The following is a 20,344-nucleotide window of genomic DNA, read 5'->3' on the forward strand; positions in this document are numbered from 1 at the left end:
CCTGCAGGGTCAGGCAAAATAGAGCCATATTTTTCTTCTTGCAGAGAGCCTATAAACAGACATGCAAGTAGGGAAGATATCGCTAAATTCTTTTCCTAGCAAGGAATATTAATAATTAATACCCTGGGGAAGGAATGCATTCCTGGGGGGAGGTCTATAAACGGCCACTCTGGGAGTGTCTGTCTTATGCAGCTGAGATAATGACTGAAACACGGCCTGGTCTCCTGCAGTACCTTCAGGCTTATTAGGGTGGGGAAAAAACTCTGCCCTGGTAAATTTGTGGTCAGACTGGTTCTCTGCTCTCGAACCCTGTTTTCTATTGTTTAAGATGTTTATCAAGACAATACGTGCACAGCTGAACATAAGCCCTTATCAGTAGTTCTGATTTTGCCCTTGTCCTGTTTCCTCAGAAGCATGTGATCTTTGTTCTGCCTTTTGCCCTTCGAAGCATGTGATCTTTGTGACCTACTCCCTGTTCGTACACTCCCTACCCTTTTAAAATCCTTAGTAAAAACTTGCTGTTTTGTGGCTCAGGTGGGCATCACAGTCCTACTGATATGTGATGTCACCCCAGAGGCCCAGCTGTAAAATTCCTCTCTTGGTACTCTCTGCTCTCGAACCCTGTTTTCTGTTGTTTAAGATGTTTATCAAGACAAACGTGCACAGCTGAACACAAACCCTTATCAGTAGTTCTGATTTTGCCCTTGTCCTGTTTCCTCAGAAGCATGTGATCTTTGTTCTGCCTTTTGCCCTTCGAAGCATGTGATCTTTGTGACCTACTCCCTGTTCGTACACCCCCTACCCTTTTAAAATCCTTAGTAAAAACTTGCTGGTTTTGTGGCTCAGGTGGGCATCACGGTCCTATCGATATGTGATGTCACCCTGGAGTCCCGGCTGTAAAATTCCTCTCTTGATGCTCTTTATTTCTCAGCCAGCTGACACTTATGGAAAATAGAAAGAACCTACATTGAAATATTGGGGGTGGGTTCCCCCAATAGCTGAGCTAAATTATTTTTAAGAGGAAACAGAAAAAGCAAGCCCCCTGCCATATCAGGAATGAAAGAAGGAATACCACCATAGATCTCACAAACATTAAAAAGAAAATGAGGTGGGGTATAGTGGCTCATACCTATAATCCCGGCACTTTGGGAGGCTGAGGCGGGTGGATCACATGAGGTCAGGAGTTTGAGACTAGCCTGACCAACATGGTGAAACCCTGTCTCTACTAAAAATACAAAATTAGCCAGGCGTGGTGGCACATGCCTGTAGTCCCAGCTACTTGGGAGGCTGAGGCAGGAGAATCACTTGAACTCGGGAAGCAGAGATTGCAGTGAGCTGAGATCGCACCATTGCACTCCAGCCTTGGAGACAGAGCGAGACTCTGTCTCACACACACACACACAAAAAAAGAAAAAAAAGAAAGAAAGAGAAAAGAATGAGAATCTTAGGAACAATTTTAGACCAATAAATTTTACAACTTAGATGAAATAGACAAATTTCTTGAAATACATATTGAGAAAATTGCCACAAAAAATTCTGACTACCCTATATCTGTTATATAATTAATAATTAACCCCCCCAAAAAAAATCTTCTTGGCTTTATATACTGCTCTACTGATGAAGTCTATGAAATATTTAAGAAAGAGAAAACATTAGTGTCCCACAGACTCTTTCAGAAAACAGAGAAGCTGAGCATGGTATATGGTAGCACACATCTGTAGCCCCCATTACTCTGGAGGCTGAGACAGGAGACCACTTGAGCCCAGGAGTTCGAGGCCAGCCTAGGCAACATAGTGAGACACTGTATCTAAAAAAAAAGGAAAGAAAGAAAACAAAGGGACATTGAATACAAGTAAACATACAGTTTATTTTATGATGTCAACATAATGTTGACACCAAAGACCAGACGAAGGATTTACAAAAAAAAAAAACTATAGACCAATATCCCTCATAAACATAGATGCAAAAATCCTTAACAAAAATATTAGAAGATCAAATGCAAGGTTGATTTAGCATTCTTTTATTTTATTTTATTTTATTTTTTTGAGACAGAGTCTCGCTCTGTTGCCCAGGCTGGAGTGCAGTGGCATGATCTCGACTCATTGCAACCTCCGCCTCCCTAGTTCAAGCAATTCTCGTGCCCCAGCCTCCTGAACAGCTGGGACTACAGGCGTGTGCCAAAAAGCCCGGCTGATTTTTTGTATTTTAGTAGAGATGAGATTTTACCATGTTGCCCAGGCTGGTCTCAAACTGCTGAGCTCAGGCAATCCGCCCACCTCAGCCTCTCGAAGTGCTAGGATTACAGGTGTGAGCCACCATGTGCCCAGCCTAGCATTCTTTTAAAAATATAATTCACTATATTGACTGAATTAAAGAGGAAAACAATATAATCTCCATAGATGCAGAAAAAGCATGTGACAAAATTTAATCCCAATACAGATAAAAACCTCAGTAAACTAGGAATAAAAGGGAACTTCAACTTGGTAAAAGGCATCTACCAAAAACCTACATCTAACATCATACTTAATGATGAAAGACTGGATGCTTTTCCCTCGAGATCAAGAACAAGGCAAAGATGTCAGTTCTCACTACTACTTTTTAACATTGAACTGAAGTCCCAGTCAGCGCAATGAAGCAAGAAAAGGAAATAAGAAGCATATAAACTGTAAAGGAAGAAGTAAGACTGTCTTGACATAGACAACATGATCGTATATGTAACAGATCCTAAGAAAGCTACCAAAAAATATATATACATAATAAATGGGTTCAATAAGGTCATATGATACAAAATCAATATACAGAAAAAACCCTATTATATTTCTATATACTGGCAACAAACAATTGGAAAACAAATATTTAAAGAATATCATTTACATGGTGAGGGAATTTGTCACTACCAGACCAGCCCTACAAGAAATGCTAAAAGGAGTTCTAAATATTGAAACCAAAGCTTGATATGCACCAAAACAGAACCTCTTGAAAGCATAAAACAGAGCCTATAAAACAATAACACAATAGAAAAAAATAAGCATCTAGTTAACAATTAACATGATAAATGGAACAGCACCTCACATCTCAGTATTAATGTTGAACATAAATGGCCTAAATGCTCCACTTAAAAGATACAGATTGGCAGAATGGCAGAATACGAACCAAATATCTGCTGTCTTTAAGAGACTCACCTAACGTATAAGGATTCATATAAACTCAAAGTAAAGGGGTGGGAAAAGATATTCCACACAAATGGAAACAAAAGCAAACAGGAATAACTATTCTTATATCTGATAAGACAGACTGTACAGCAACAACAGTAAAAAAAAAAGACAAACAAGGTCATTACATAATGATAAAAGGATCAATCCAACAAGAACATATTACAATCCTAAATTTATATGTACCTAACACTACTCCCAGATTCATAAAACAATTACTACTAGATCTAAGAAATGAGTGAGGGACTTTAATACTCTACTGACAGTGCTAGACAGATCACTGAGACAAAACATCAACAAAGAAAGAATGGACTTAAACTACACTCTAGAAAAAATGGACTTAACAGATATTTACAGAACGTTCTACCCAAGAACTGCAGAATACACACTCTTCTCATCAGCACATGGAACATTTTCCAAGATAGACCATATGATAGGACACAAAACAAGTCTCAATAAATGTTTAAAATATCGAAATTGTGGCCAGGCACAGGGGCTCACGCCTGTAATCCCAGCACTTTGGGAGACCAAGGATGGTGGATCCTGAGGTCAGAGATCAAGACCATCCTGGCCAACATGGTAAAACCCCATCTCTACTAAAAATACAAAAATTAGCTGGGTGTGGTGGCACGCACCTGTAGTCCCAGGTACTCGGGAGGCTGAGGCAGGAGAATCACTTGAACCTGGGAAGCGGAGGTTGCAGTGAGCCGAGATTGTGCCACTGCACTCCAGACTGGTGACAGAGCAAGACTCTGTCTCAAAAAAAAAAAAAAAAAAATCAAAATTGTATCAAGTATCTTCTCAGACCACAGTGGAATAAAGCTAGAAATCAACTCCAAAAGGAACCCTCAAAATGGTACAAATACATGAAAATTAAACAATCTGCTCCTGAGTGATTTTGGGTTAACAATAAAATCAAGATGGAAATTCAAACATTTTTTGAAATGAATAACAGCGACACAGGTTATCAAAACTCTGGGATACTGTGCTAACAGGAAAGTTTATAGCACTAAAAGCCTACATCAAAAAGTCTGAAGGATCACAAATTGACAACCTAATGCTACACCTCAAGGAACTACAGAAACAATAACAAACCAAACCCAAAGCTGGCAGAGGAAAAGAAATAACAAAGATCAGAGAAGAAGTAAATGAAATTGAAACATAAAAAAAATACAAAAGATGAAATAAAAAGCTGGCTCTTTGAAAAGATAAACAAAATTGATAGACCATTAGCTAGATTAACCAAGAAAAAAAGAAGATTCAACTAAGCTCAATTAGAAATGAAACTGGAAGTATTATAACCAACACCACAGAAATACAAAAGATCATTCGTGACTACTACAAACATCTCTACGCACATAAACTAGAAAAATCTAAGGAAACTGCTAAATTCCTGGAAACATACAACCCTCCTAGATTAAATCAGGAAGAAACAAAAATCCTAAACAGACCGATAACAAGCAGCAAGATTCAATCAGTAAATTTAAAATTGCCACACACATACAAAAAAGCCCAGGGCGTGATGGATTCACAGCTGAATTCTATCAGACATTCAAAGAAGAATTGGGGCTGGACACGGCGGCCCGCGTCTGTAATCCCAACACTTTGGGAGGCCAAAGTGGGTGGATCACTTGAGGTCAGGAGTTCAAGACCAGCCTAGCCAACATGGTGAAACCCCATCCTACAAAAAATACAAAACTTAGCCGTGCGTAGTGGCATGCACCTGTAGTCCCAGCTACTCAGGCAGCTGAGGCAGGAGAATCACTTGAACCTAGCAGGCAGAGGTTGCAGTGAGCCGAGATCGCACCACTACACTTCCAAAAGATTAAGAAAGAGGAAATTCTCCCTAAATCATTCTATGAAGCCAGTATCACTCTCATAACAAAACCAGGAAAGGACATAACAAAAATAAGGAAAACTACAGACCAATGTCCCTGATGAATACAGATGCAAAAATCCTCAGCAAAATACAAGCTAACCAAATCCAACAGCACATCAAAAACGTAATACACCATGATCAAGTGGGTTTCATAGCAGGGATGCAGGGATGGTCTAACACATACAAGTCAATAAATGTCATATATCACATAAACAGAATTAAAAACAAAAACCATACAATCATCTCAGTAGTTGCAGAAAAAGCATTCAATAAGATCCAGCATCCTTTTATGATAAAAAAACTCTCAACAAACTAGGCATAGAAAGGACTTATCTCAAAATAATAAAAGCCATATATGACAAACCCATAACCAACATCATACCGAATGGGGAAAAGTTTAAGGCATTCCCCTCTAAGAACTGGAACAAGACAAGGATGCCAACTTTCACTAGTTCTATTAAACATATTCACCACTTCTATTAAACATAGCACTGGGCTGGGTGCGGTGGCTCACGCCTGTAATCCTAGCACTTTGGGAGGCTGAGGTGGTCGGATTGCCTAAGCTCAGGAGTTTAAGACCAGCCTGGGCAACATGGCAAAACCCCGTCTCTTCTAAAAATACAAAAAAAATTAACCGGGCGTGGTGGTACATGCCTGTAATCCCAGCTGCTCAGGAGGCTGAGGCATAAGAATCACTTGAACCTGGGAGGCGGAGGTTTCAGTGAGCCAAGATCGTGCCACTGGACTCCAGCCTGAGCGACAGAGCAAGACTCTGTCTCAAAAAAAAAAAAAAAAACCAAAAACACAAACAAACAAAAACATAGTACTGGAAGTCCTAGCCAGAGCAACCTGGCAAGAGAAAGGAATAAAGGACATCCAAATTGGGAAAGAGGAAGTCAGACTATCACTGTTCACAGATGATATGACTGTATACCTAGAAAATCCTAAAGATTCCTCCAAAAGACTCTTAGATTTGATAAATAAATTCATTAAAGTCTCAGGTTACAAAATCAGTGTATACAAATCAGTAGCACTGCTATACACCAACAACAACCAAGCTAAGAATCAAGTCAATAACTCAATCCCTTTTACAACAGCTGCAAAAATAAAATAAAATAAAAAACTTAGGAATATACTTAACCAAGGAGGTGAAATTTCTCTACAAGGAGAACAACAAAACACTGCTGGAAGAAATCACAGATAACACAAACAAATGGAAACACATCCCATGCTCATGGATTGGAAGAATCAATATTGTGAAAATGACCATACTGCCCAAAGCAATCTACAGATTCAATGCAATTCCAAACAAAATAACAACATCATTGTTCACAGAATTAGAAAAAATAATCCTAAAATTAATATGAAATTTTTAAAAAATAGCCTGAATGGCCAAAGCAATCCTAAGCAAAAACAACAAATCTAGAGGCATCACATTACCAGACTTCAAATTATACCACAAGGCTATAGTTACCAAAACAGAATGGTAGTGATATAAAAGTAGGCACATAGACCCATGGAAAAGAATAGAGAACCCATAGATAAAGCCAAATATTTACAACCAACGGATCTTTGATAAAGCATATAAAAACATTTATTTTTTAAATAGGGTAAAGGACACCCTATTTAATAAATGGTGCTGGGAAAACTGGCCAGCCACACATAGAGAAATGAAACTGGATCCCTATCTCTCATCTTATACAAAAATAAACTCAGGATGAGTCAATGACTTAAATCTAAGACCTGAAACCATAAGAATTCTAGAAGATAATGTCAGAAAAACTCTTCTGGACTTTGGCCTAGGCAAAGACTTCATGACTAAGACCCCAAAAGCGAATGCAATAAAAACAAAAATAGATCAATAAATGGGATCTAGTTAAACTAAAAAGTTTCTGCACAGCAAAAGAAATAACCATCAGAGTAAAAAGACAATGCACATAATGGGAGAAAATATTTGCATACTATATATCCAACAAAGAACTAGTGTCTAAAAACTACAAGAAACTCAAATCAGAAAAAAAAAAAAAAAATCCATTAAAAAGTGGGCAAATGGCCGGGTGCAGTGGCTCACACCTGTAATCCCAGCACTTTGGAAGGCCGAGGTGGGCAGATCACCTGAGGTAGGGAGTTCAAGACCAGCCTGACCAATATGGTGAAACCTTGTCTCTACTAAAAATACAAGAAATTAGCCGGGCATGGTGACACATGCCTGTAATCCCGAGGTAGGAGAATCACTTGAACCTGGGAGGCAGAGGCTGCAGTGAGCAAAGATCGCACCACTGCACTCCAGCCTGAGTGACAGAGGGAGACCCTGTCTCAAAATAAATAAATTAATTAATAAAGTAGGCAAATGACATGAATAGACATTTCTCAAAAAAGATACACAAATGGCCAAGAAACATATGAAAAATGCTCTACATCACTAATCATCAGGGAAATGCAAATTAAAACCACAATGCAAATTAAAACCACAACCTTACTCTTGCAAGAATGACATTATTAAAAAGTCAAAAAACAATAAATATTGGCATTGATGTGGTGAAAAGGGAACGCTCATACACTGCTGGTAGGAATGTAAATTAGTACAGCCTCTATGGAAAACAGTATGGAGATTCCTTAAAGAACTATAAGTAGATCTACCATTCGATCCTGCAGTCCCACTACTGGGTATCTACTCAAAGAAAAAGAAGTCATTACATGAAAAAGACACATGTACACACATGTTTACTGCAGCACAATTCACAATTGCAAAGATATGGGACCAACCTAACTGTCCATTGGCCAACAAGTGGATAAAGAAAATGTGGAATATACACACGATGGAATACTACTGAGCCGTGAAAAGGAATGAAATAACATCTTTTGCAGCAACTTGGATGTAGCAGGAGGCCATTTTCTAAGTGAAGTAACTCAGGAATGGAAAACCAAATATTGTATGTTCTCACTTATAAATGGGAGCTAAGTTATGATTATACAAAGGCATATAAAGTGATATAACGGACTTTGGAGACTCAGAAGGGGGAGGGATTAAAAAAAATCCTACATATTGAGTACAATCTATACTACTTGGATTAAGGGGGCGCTAAAATCTCAGAATTCACCACTATATAATTCATCCATGTAACCAAAGACCACTTGCACTCCAAAAGCTATTAAAATTTTAAAAATGGCTGGGTGTGGTGGCTCACACTTACAATCCCAGCACTTTGGGAGGCAGGGGCAGATGGATCACCTGAGGTCAGGAGTTCGGGACCAGCCTGACCAACATGGTGAAATCCCGTCTCTATTAAAAATACAAAAATTAGCCAGGCATGGTGGCATGCACCTGTAATCTCAGCTACTCGGGAGACTGAGGCAGGAGAATTGCTTGAACCCGGGAGGTGGAGGTTGCAGTGAGCTGAGATCACACCACTGCACTCCAGCCTGGGCAACAAGAGCGAAACTCCTTCTCAAAAATAAAAATAAAAATAAATGAAATTTTAAAAATATTTAAAAATAAAAATAAAGAATATCATTTACAATATTTAAAAAGTAAAACAGAGATAGTTAATAAAATATATTCAAGCTCTCTTGAACATAAACACTATTCAAAACACTGTTGAGAGAAATTAAAGAAAATCTAAATAAATAGAGACAGATATCACATTCATAGAATGAAAGACCCAATACTGTTAAGATAACAATTTGATCTATGGATTCAAGACCAACTCAGTCAAAATCTCAGTTTTTTAGACAGTGCCTCACTCTGTCACCCAGGCTGAAGTACAGTGTTGCAATCATAGCTCACTGCAGACTCAACCTCCTGGCTCAAGTGATCCTCCCACCTCTCAGCCTTTCCAGTAGCAGGAACTATAGGTGTGCACCATCATCATGCCTGGATAATTTTTGTATTTTTTTTTTTTTTTTTTTTTTTTAGAGATTGGGTTTTGCCATGTTGCCCAGGCTGGTCTGGAACTCCTGGGCTCAATTGATCCACCCATCTTGGCCTCCCAATGCTGGGATTGTAGGTGTGGGCCACCATACCCGACCTCCCAGCAAGATTTTTCATGGAAAGTGACAAATTTGTTCTCAAATTTATACAGACATGCAAAGGAACTACAATGGCCAAAGCAATTTTGAAAAAGAAGATCAAAGATGGAGGAATCACACTACCTGTTTTCAAGACTTACTATGAGGCTATAGCATCAAGAAAGCATGGATTGGCTGGGCACAGTGGCTCACGCCTGTAATCCCAGCACTTTGGGAGGCCGAGGCAGGCAAATCACTGGAGGTCAGGAGTTCGAGACCAGCCTAGCTAACATGGCAAAACCATGTCTCTACTAAAAATACAAAAATTAGTTGGGCGTGGTGGCTCATGCCTGTAGTCTCAGCTACTTGGGAGGCTGAGGCAGGAAGATCGCTTGAATCTGGGAGGTGGAGTGAGCTGAGATCACACCACTGTACTCCAGCCTGGGTGACAAAGCAAGAAAAAGAAAAGAAGAGAAGAGAAGACAAGAGAAGAGAAGAGAAAAGAATGGATTGACATAAAAGATAAATCACTAGAGTGGAAGAATCCAGAAACAAAATCATATGTATATAGTCAACTAGTTCAGTGAAGGCATCAAAGCAATTCAGTAGGGAAAGGAAAGTTTTTTTCAACAAATAGTGATAAACAACTGGACATCTAAATAGCAAATAGTGAACTTTAACTCCTACCTTACATTATATACAAAAATTAACTTGATGTCAATGAAAGACCTAAATGTAAAAACTGAAATGATCAAGCTTCTGGAATTAAAAAATATTCATAACCTGGGGTAGGCAAAGTTTTTTTTAAACTAGATACAGAAAGCACTCATCAAAAGGAAAATACTGATACACTGGCCTTTATAAAAATTAAAACTTCTGCTCTTTGAGTGACACCATTAAGAAAATGAAAAGACAAACCATAGACAGGGAACAAACATTTATAATACATATATCTGTTAAAGAACTTGTATCTAGAATATATAAAGAATTCTTGCAATTCAGTAAGACAGTAAATAGATCAGTTTTTGACATTAAAAAGGAACAAAAGTTTTAAACAGACATTTATAAGAGAGATACAGAAATAGCAAATAAACAGCCAGGCGCAGTGGCTCACGCCTATAATCCCAGCACTTTGGGAGGCCGAGGCAGGCGGATCATGAGGTCAGGAGATTGAAACCAGCCTGGCTAACACAGTGAAACCCCATCTCTACTAAAAATACAAAAAATGAGCCGGGCGTGGTGGCGGGCACCTGTAGTCCCAGCTACTCAGAAGGCTGAGGCAGGAGAATGGTGTGAACCCGGGAGGCAGAGCTTGCAGTGAGCTGAGATCGTACCACTGCACTCCAGCCTGGGCGACAGAGCAAGACTCCATCTCAAAAAAAAAAAAAAGAAAGAAATAGCAAATAAATACATGAAAGGACATTCAATATCAACAGTTAACAAGGAAACAAAAATTAAAGCCACAACAAAATATCACTACACACCCTCTAGAATAGCTAAACCTAAAAAGGCTGACAATAACAAGTGTTGGCAAGGATGCAGAACTCTCACATATTGCTGGTGGAGTATAAAATGGTCTAACTACTTGGGGAAAGTGCTTCCAGTTTCTTATAAAGTCAATCACACATCTGCTCTATGGGCCAGTAATTCCACCCCTAGTTATACAAAAGAAATGAAAACATATGCCCACACACAGACTTGTACATAAAATGTTTATAGCAGCTTTATTCACAACAGCCAGAACAACTCAAAAGGCCAACAGGTGAACAAATAAACAAATTGGGGTATAATCATACAATGGAATACATCTCAACAGTAAAAAGGAATGAAGTACTGATACACACAATATGGATCAATTTCAAAAACTGTCTTCAATGAAAGAAGCCTGTCCACAGGGCATGGACTGGACTATTCCACTTATTTTGTACTTTTTTTTTTTTTTTTGAGACAGGGTCTCCCTCTGTCACCCAGTCTGGAGTGCAGTGGCCTGATCAAAACTCACTACAGCTTCAGACTCCTGGGCTCAATGAATCCACCCACCTCAGCCTCCTGAGTAGCTGGGAACACAGGTGTACACTACCACGCCTGATTATTTTATATAGAGAGAGAGAGAGCACGACAGGGTCTTGCTATGTTGCCCAAGCTGGTCTTGAACTTCTATCTTCATGTGATCCTCCCACCTCAGCCTCCCAAAGTGCTGGAATTACAAGCATGAGCCACTGCACCTGGCTTACTACTCCATTCTTCTGAAGTTCTAGAACAGGCAAAACTAATCTCAGCTAATAGAAATCAAGACTGTGATAGGGGCTAGATGAGAGGTTGATGATGGGGGAATCGTCTGGCAAGGAGCAGAGGAACTTTCTGAGATGATGGAAATGTTCTGTATATGATACGACTGTGATCTACATGGTTTTCTGCATTTCTGAAAATACAGCAAACTGCATATTTAAGATCTGTGCATTTGGCTGGGTGCGGCTCACACCTGTAATCCCAGCACTTTGGGAGGCTGAGGCGGTGGATCACCTGAGGTTAGGAGTTCATGACCAGCCTGGCCAACATGGCAAAACCCCATCTCTACTAAAAATACAAAATTAGCTGGGCATGGTGGCAGGTGCCTGTAATCCCAGCTACTCGGGAGGCTGAGGCAGGAGAATTGCTTGAACCCGGGAGGCAGAGGTTGCTATGTGCAGAGATTGTGCCACTGCACTCCAGCCTGGGAGACAGAGCAAGACTCCATCCCCAAAAAAAAAAAAAAAAAAAAGAAATCTGTGCGTTTCGCTATAGGTATTAATAAATTATACTTAAATAGTAGCTACAACACAAGGTTGTTGTATAAAAAATAAGATGAGATCACAAAGAACAAACATTGGGAAGCAAACAGTCTTAGTGATACAACCCATCAGCCCCAACAGGACAACGCTGCATTGCACAGTGGATTTTATGGCAACCACAAGGTCAGCAAGAATGATTTGTGTTTAGCATGATGCTTAAGAAGATGGCAGAGGTGGAAGGAGGAGAGAAAAACTTCCTATTATTTGGCCATTGAAAATGGTTACTATTTAGTGACAATTGTTTGCCCAGAAGGTTCGCCTTGGGAGCAGCTGACTCCCAGAAGATGCCAGATAAAAGCACAATTATTGATCATCTATCAAGGCGGGCACTAATCAATATTGCAAAGTTTCTTCTGTAAAAGTTACCACTAAAGGTACTGCACTAAAACAGATGGACAATTGCCCTGGTTGTAGCCTTTAATTAAAGAAGATTCCAAGTTAAGAAATTCAGACCCCCTTGTGAGTAAGAACTGTTCTGACCACCTGCCTGCCAAGTGTGGGGAGCTCTCAATCAAATCTTAGGCAACAGCCTTCTAGGGAAGGAAACACCCGCAACTGAGTCCCCACACTGAGGCTGTGGTCTCCGTGGCTTCTATTCTCTTTGAGGGTGGAGACACCAAAGCAGGTCTGACTTAACAGCAATCTCAGTTGCATCAACTCTACATTTAAGACATCCAAAACCCTGCTGTCTGAGCTACTGACCAGCCCCCAGAGTGAAGGGGGAGTGAGGAGGAAGACGGAGGGGGCTAAGTTCCTTGAGTCCCTGGAATTCTTTGAGGAGTCTCCCATTTGGCTTCTTACCATCATCTGTATGGAAATACACAGCTAAGAACATTTGTTGTTTCTTTTCCCCAAATTATGCAAATGTTTATGCATAAAGGCCTTGCTTGGCCCAGGAATAGTAGGGAATCAAGAACCAGGGCTTATTGTTTGAATGATCCTGGTCTTTTTGGACTGCAGGTGCACAGAACTGGAAAGATAACAATCCTTGACTCATGACACCTGTCCCTGCTCCATGCATGGCCCCTATTTTCAAGTAATATAATCATAAATCCATGAGCTCGCCTGAGGCAACTATCCTACGTCCATCATTCCCTTGAGAAATCCTTCCCAATCTTGCCAATGAAAGCAATGCAGGGAGAGCCTAAAGCTCCCAACACTTCCTCTAACACAGATTCAACTTAGGATGCAAAGAGAGGTTTCTTCTCCAAGCTAGCGTCAGTATCCACAAGGCTGGGTGCTCACCTGGATTACCAAGCAGCTTCCCTGCATGGGGGCTTTACAATCTGCAAGCCTGATTTATTTTTTTTCAATAAGAGAAAAGATGTAAGTCCCTTTGAGCAAAGTATGCCTGATACATATCACAATATTTATTTTTGGTGGAGTAATGGATCTGTCTTCCGGGAAAGCTAGAGAAAAAGCATTTCTTGAACTCAGATGTAAATCAGTCACTGTGAAAACCACAGGGGAATCTATATTCTTACCCCCCCACGACCACCACTAACTATACTGTGAAATAGGCAGCAGATTTTTAAAATCATCCTTCTATTTGTTTCTAGCCCTGACACTAAAGACGGAGTTAAGAATACGGGGCCTGAGAAGCAATTGCTCCTGGAATGCCTAATTCCCTCAAATGGTACAACTAGAAATGAAAGCAGAGACCCAACCAATGTGTGGGAGTTAAGTTGTATATCTGGTAGGGACAAGTGCTAAGCTTTACTCAACTGCACACTTGGTCCTACGGAAGGAGGAGGCATGTGGCTGGGCTGAGGATGTAAGGGTTTTCCAAGGGGCCTGTCCAGTTATTACAGGCCAGTCTCCACCTATGTTAAATGACTGTAGAGCAGGACAAGAGGGAAACTGAAGAGACTGAAGGGCCAGGGAGGAGGGAAAGGATCTTGAATGGATTTACAACTCAAACAGAGCTCTTGGAATGAAAGCTATTTAAATCTGAGCTGTTCCTAATATTAATTATCCTGAACATCTCACAGGCTCAGATTCACATGCTACAAAGCCTTTTAATTTTCCTACCTGTCCCTGGCACTAGTGACGATAAATCAGATATACAGAGAAACCAGAAAAAAACCACACATGACTAACGAACCAGCCCGTTAATGGGGAGCAAAGATCATTTGCCAAGATGACTTATTCAGACACTGTCACATATCATAACCAGCAATACCCTGGTGGTTGAACACAGCAGGCACAGAGAGCAAGAGCTGGGGTGCTCCCTGCCAAGTCACAGGCACCCTCCGATGCCTGCTCTCTAGGCATGAGAGATTTTACTCATGAGGGCCACCCCCACTCCCTCAAGTCAGATTTACCCTCGGAAAATTGCTGCAACTTCTAAAAGGCCTCTTGGGTCACTCAGCTGCTAAGCCCCTAAACCTGACTACAGCTCTTACTGTGAGGGTCCTTTGAATTCCAGGTACCCTAAGGGAGAAGACCCAGCCTCGGCCACTAGCAACCTTAACTGTTAGTTTATAGATCTTTAATGTAGCCATTCATTAAAGTATGTGAGTTCCAACTAAATATCAGACCCTATTCTAGGTGCTTGGGCAGATCCATAAACAAACAGTAAAGAGGTGGAAGAGAAGAGAGAAGGGTCCCCTAAATGCCAGCCTCTTGGTTTTACCATGAAGACTGAGGCCCAGTAATAAACAGGAATTTCCAATCAGAGTTGATGGAACAGCTAGGACTTGACCCAGCTTGGATTCTTAACAGAACTGCGGCATACAGGGGTTTATAAGAACACTGGGCCAACAGCACAGGGAAGGTGGAGAAATTCAATCCACATTCTCCTCACCCAGCCCTGCAGTCTGGAGTGATGCTGGTGCTGCATCTAACCAGAGGAAGGAGCCCTTTCTGTGGTTTGTTTGAAAACACCATATGGGCAAGGGCAAGTCCCAACCCCAGTACCACGTTCTCAGTGCCCCAGCCAGCCTAATTCCCTTTTATAAAAAGCCCCCTTCACTGGAAGGAACTGAGGCTCCCCAGAACAACAACCAAGCACCGCGCCGGTGGCTCTTGCCTGTAATCTCAGCACTTTGGGAGGCTGAGGCAGGTGGATCACCTGAGGTCAGGAGATCGAGACCAGCCTGGCCAACACAGCAAAACCCCATCTCTACTAAAAATACAAAAATTAGCCAGGTGTGGTGGGGCGCCTGTAATCCCAGTTACTTGGGAGGCTGAGTCATGAGAATCACTTGAACCTGGAACCCGGGAGGCGGAGGCTGCAGTGAGCCAAGACCACGCCACTGCACTGCAGCCTGGACAACAGAGCAAGACTCTGTCTTTAAAAAAAAAAACACACAAACAAACAAAAACAACAACAACAACAACAAAAACACAACCAAGCATCATGGATAGGACCCAGGGCAGTCTGAATTCTTCCACTGCAATATAACCCTGAAAAGCTGTACATTCCCATATGTGAGACAAGTCTGTTTGAACTTGAATCCATAAGAAACCCGCCTATGAATGGCATCCCCCATTTCCTATATTATCCTCAGATCTGAAAGGCAAGACTACTACCAAGCCTTCACCCCTTTACATTCCAGCCAACACCTTTACTCTTTGTGATTCCAAGCTGAGGGTAATGGGAATAATTAACTTAACCAGCTGCCTGAATATCTACTCTTGGATAGGTGCTAGATAGAGATATAGCAGTGAACATCACAACCCCATCAACACCACCACTACCACCACACCATTGTCCCTGATTTCCAGTACAAGATATCTCAAAACAGAGTCCGGAGAGCCCAACCGCTATGGAGTCCCTGACCAGACTGGCAGTTCACTTAGGGGCCAGGGCCAGAAGGAAGAGGATCTATAACCAGCTTATTCTCCTCTCCCTCACCCCATTTTACAGGAAGGTCCAGGAAGGAGAGGTGGCTTGCCCAAAGTCAGACAGTTGAGAGTGTGCTGAAACTCCAACCCATGTTCTGTGGGTCTCCTCTCTCCACCACATTGCTTTTGCCAAGGTTCCAAAATTGGAAAGTGAGGAAAAATAGTTGGTTCTAGTGACAGAGCGTTTCCTGACGTATGCATGCCGAGAACCTGCAGCCTCAACCATCTTATCAACACAGACCTGGTGACCATGTCCATCTCTCGGGATGCTCATGAATACACAGTATTGATCTAGAGTCCAAGTGTCCAGTTTTCATTCATGCTCATTTATCACCCTCTCTGACTCTCTCCTGATATTTACTTTCACCTTAAAATCTTATAAGAACAGGGCCTTTTTTAATCTGATGCCAGCTCCCCTTCAGTTCCTTGAATTTAATCAATCCATGTCTGGAAATAAACAAACCAGAGAGGAAAGCAACAGTCCCTTTTGTGAAAACAGGCACCTTTCTAAAATGATCTACCCTCGGGCATGACGCAGATAGAATTTAAATGTGAAGGAAATAAAGACATTCTCCAGCAACCATCATATGCGTTCTTCCTGGGGTGGGACAGCAGGAATGCTAACTGTGTTAACAAGTAAACCAAAACCCACTCTACATCTTTCAGGTTGTCGTGGGAGCATGGTCAGTAGCAGGAAGCCTGAAGAGACAATAGGTTTCAAAACAACAGAAACCAGCCCTCTTCTTCAAGATTAGTAAGAGAGGGTTAGCTGAACACCAACTCCAAGTATATGCAGCATGCCTCCAGCTAGTACCAGGGGTGCAATGAGATGCCAGCTAGAAAGATCCAGACATCTGGTCACCAACTTAGACCTTCTCCCATCATGTTATTTTATACCCACCTGCAAAGCACAGAATCCTCACCCCTCTTACCACCCTCCAGCCGCTCCAGCAAGCAACATCCCAGACTCTGCTGGCAAAATAAATTGTCTTATACAGAGAGGGAGAATCAAGTTCCCTACTAGCCAGCCCGCCCTTCCTGCCGTGACTCCCCAGCCCCTGGCATTTGGAAATGGACCACCATCTAAGTGCAAACACAGAGAGCATCTCTTCTGAGAAAGATGGTAGTTAATTCTTAACCCTTTGGGGGATCAGTTTGAAAATCTGATGACACCTCTGGATGCCCCATGAAAAACTGCATGCATGCAATTTATATGTAATTTCACTGGGGGTCACTGCCCTCCTAGGAGGTCAAGAGGGGCAAAAAGAGCCACTGTGCTCAGAAGCAGCTTTGAGAAAGAGCTATGGGTGGTCCAGGTGAGTATTCAACAGCATAGTTCCTTAACAAGAAAGGGAGAAATGAATGCCCCTTACTTAGCTACTGCAAGTTCTAGCTTTCAATCACCCTGAGATTTCAACAGGAATCTGGAAACTGAGAGCACACAAACACGCACACACACATACACACCAAGTACTCAGCTTCCCTGTGGCTTCCTATTGTAACTTTACAAAATGTCCTGTGATTGCTAGTTAAGTCTCCAAACAGAGTAACAGCAGAGATAAGAAGTGGAAGAGAGGTGGGCGCTGGAAGGGAGGATGGTTCAGACAAGGAGAAGGGGATAATCTGGCTAAGCTCTCCATCGGCTCTGAGCAGGTCTTGACAGGGCAGGTCCTGATCCTTGCTGCCTGCTCTTCCTGGAAATCAGGGCCGAACTGCTGACTTCTTCGCAGCAAATCAAGAAGTCCAGGCAGAAGCAGCTCTTTCTTTCCTCTGAGTCCATGGGGAGCGGAGAGCATCCTCTCGTTTCTAAGGAGGAGACCCTGGCCCACAGCTTGCCCACGGCCCCCTCGTGGCCTGGGGGTGTCACTGCAGCCCCCTCTGCATTGCTGGGCACCATCCGCAGGCAGGCAGTTCTAACAGTGGTCCAGCAGAATATTTAGTGGCAGTGGCAAGCTGGCAACTGTCTTCAAGCCTTGTGAGGCTGTGTTTGCTTTTGATTTCTTAAACTAAGACTCAGACTTAAAGTGATCCTTCTAAATCCCTCCTGGTACAATCCCTACAGGGAACCAGCTCAAGATCTGCTTCATTATGCCAATAACCTCGGAGCTTCTGTAGTATGACCACTGCTTTATCATCTCTTCCTGCATCATATACAATTATGTACAATTGTTCCAAAGCTCAATAAGCTCAATAGAAACAGAATGCACAACATCCTCTGGTTTGTAGGGTGCTTACTAGACTACAAAATATTTGCAGGACACCAAATACCCCCTTAAATCCTGGGTTTTCAGGTAAGCAGGTCCTACAGCGGTTTTGGACTTAAGATCACACAGTGAAAAAGAATGGGACCAGTGGCTCTGTGTCCACAAATGCAAAAAGAGGGTGCACTAAGGAACCTGAACTCCACTCTCATTAGCAACTCCACAAAGGGAAGGAGTGGAGCTCACTGGGCCTGGGGGTTGGATAGGACAGACCAGAGTCTGGGAGTGAGGGGGCAGTTGGTCTAGGGGTTCAGCTGCTATCTGTCACGGTGGGGACGATTAACTGACCCGACTGGTGGGAAACTGTGTAGGGAGGAAAGAAGGTGGGACATTTGGGAGGAAAGGGGAAGGTGCAAAGTGTAGTCTGCAGGGCCAGAAGTAGACCTGGGACCAGGAGTGACTGAGGCAAGGGAAAGGGGTGGGAGCGCCAGAGGGTCTTCTTCTTAGTGGGGGCAGTTGGTGGGAGGAATTGGGGGGCTGAGTCCATACCTCCTTGATTTTCTCCCGCTGGGCTCGCACTCGGCTCTGGGGCTCCTGACTCTCATCGGCCCTCGTTCCCAGGACCGGGTGGCGGAGGCGGCTCCGGAATGCGTTGAAGTCAAAGCGGAAAGGGACTCCCTCGTCCCCGGGCCTGGAGGCCGGGATGCTATTGCCCCGGGCCGCCGTGGCCTCCTCGCGGGGTCCAGTGGGGCGGGTGCGCCGCAGCCCCCCTTTCCTGCGGCGGGGACTGACCCGGCTGCTGAGGTCATCCTCGCCCGGGGCCGGCGCGGCGGGGGCCGGGTTGGGAGGTGGCTCCTGCTCGCGGGCCGGGGCATGGCCGGCGATTTCAGCCACCACTTCCAGGCCAGGCTGCTGGGTCCGGGAGGCCAGGAAGAGGCGCTTGAGGCGAGAGGAGTGGGGCAGCAGGAAGAGGGCCCCGAAGCACAGGGTGACCAGGCCCGAGAGGAAGAGGAGGAAGAGGAACTTCTGCGGCAGCCGCAGCCCCCACGGGGAGGCCGGGACGAAGCCGGGTACTTTCCTCATGAGCATCGTGGCCCGGCCGGGGGCTCCAGAAGCCCTCGGAGTCCAGGCACGTGTCTTCGGGGGCGCGGTGAGGGGAGGGCGTCCGGAGCGCCGCCCGGGATGGGGGTCCCTGGGCAGGGCTGCCAACCCTGAGAGTTTCGCCGCTTCGGGGGACTGTCCCCGAAGTTCAGGGAGTTTGGAGCGAGTCCTCCCGCGAGGAGGCGGGGGCGCAGCGGCCTCGGCGGGGCCCGGGCGAGCGGAGCGGCACGGCTCGGGGCCCGGGCCCGCAGCGACCCGCCGCGCGCCGCAGCCTCCCCTCCAGCCGAGCCCTCCCCGCCGCGCCGGGGCCCGCGCCTTCCCGCGCTGCGGCCGCCGGGGCCGTCACATGCCGTCCGCGGCGTCCCGGCTGTCCGCGCCGAGGGGCGCCCGCAGGCCCGCACCGAGCCGCCCTCCGCCCCCTAGGCTCCCGCCCGCGCTGGTAGGCGCCCAAAGTTTCAGCTTCAGAAGCAGTTTCCGGAGGGGACCGAGGCGATGGGGGGCTGGCGTGTCAGCGCCGCCCCGAGCGCGCGCACACCCGGCCCGGTCGCGACAGCGCCCAGGCTCGACTATCGGGACACGTCCACAACTTTCTACGCCGCGGAGCAGGCGCCGGGAGCCGGGAGTGGCCAGGGAGCAGGAGCAGGCACTTCCGAGCCTGCGGGGGCAGGGGGCTTCCCCCGGGCCCCAGGGAGCGCAGGGATGCCTGGGTCCGGAGCCGCGGCTGGGCGGCTGCAGATGCGCCCGGGAGCGCGGGCTCCCGCCCCTCCAACTCGGCAGGGCGCGGGGCTCCCGCTGGGATCACCTGTTCCCGGCCCCGCCGGCTCCGCGGAGCGCGCAGCCCCGGCGGCGCCTCCCCCGCTGCAGCTGTCGTCCTCGCAGCGGCCGCTCCAGACCGGCCGCCGCCGCCGAGCCTGCGCCCCACACGCGCGCACAGCCACCCGGCCACCTCCCCCGCCGTCCCCGCCGTCCCCGCCGCCGCCGCCGCCGCCGCTCGGGCTTTCACTGCGACAGCGCCCGCCGCCCCGCCTCCTGCCGCCCGCCGGCCACGCCCGCCGGCCACGCCCACGCGCGCGCCCCGCGCCCCCTCCCGCCGCCGCCGCGCCGCAGCCGGGCTGAGGGCCGCGCGTCCGGGGGCGGGGCAGAGGCCGAGCGCAGGCGGGAGCTCAGCCCGCTCCAAGCCCCGCCCTCCCCGAACGGCCGGCGTCACACCCACCCCCCCCATCCAGCCGGCGCCAATGGTCCAGCGGCGCCGGGCAGGCGGGG

At 45.2% G+C, this 20,344-nt stretch overlaps 1 protein-coding gene across 2 annotated transcripts in view; it reads right to left on the reverse strand.

The window, feature by feature from the left end:
- MAN1C1 (mannosidase alpha class 1C member 1) overlaps positions 1-19,514 on the reverse strand; it is a 169,296-nt gene extending 149,782 nt beyond the window's left edge. Inside the window, exon 1 of one of the 2 annotated variants that reach the window (XM_063714283.1) lies at positions 18,530-19,324. In XM_063714283.1, coding sequence (XP_063570353.1) covers positions 18,530-19,069 — 540 coding nt within the window. In that variant the 5' untranslated portion in view covers positions 19,070-19,324. Of the gene's footprint in view, positions 1-18,529 lie in introns of both variants that reach the window. The other variant, XM_024235405.3, reaches the window with a different exon arrangement.
- Between the last annotated feature and the right edge of the window lie 830 nt (positions 19,515-20,344).

The sequence above is a fragment of the Pongo abelii genome, chromosome 1, assembly GCF_028885655.2.
Source record: "Pongo abelii isolate AG06213 chromosome 1, NHGRI_mPonAbe1-v2.0_pri, whole genome shotgun sequence".
NCBI classification, from domain to species: Eukaryota; Metazoa; Chordata; class Mammalia; order Primates; family Hominidae; genus Pongo; species Pongo abelii.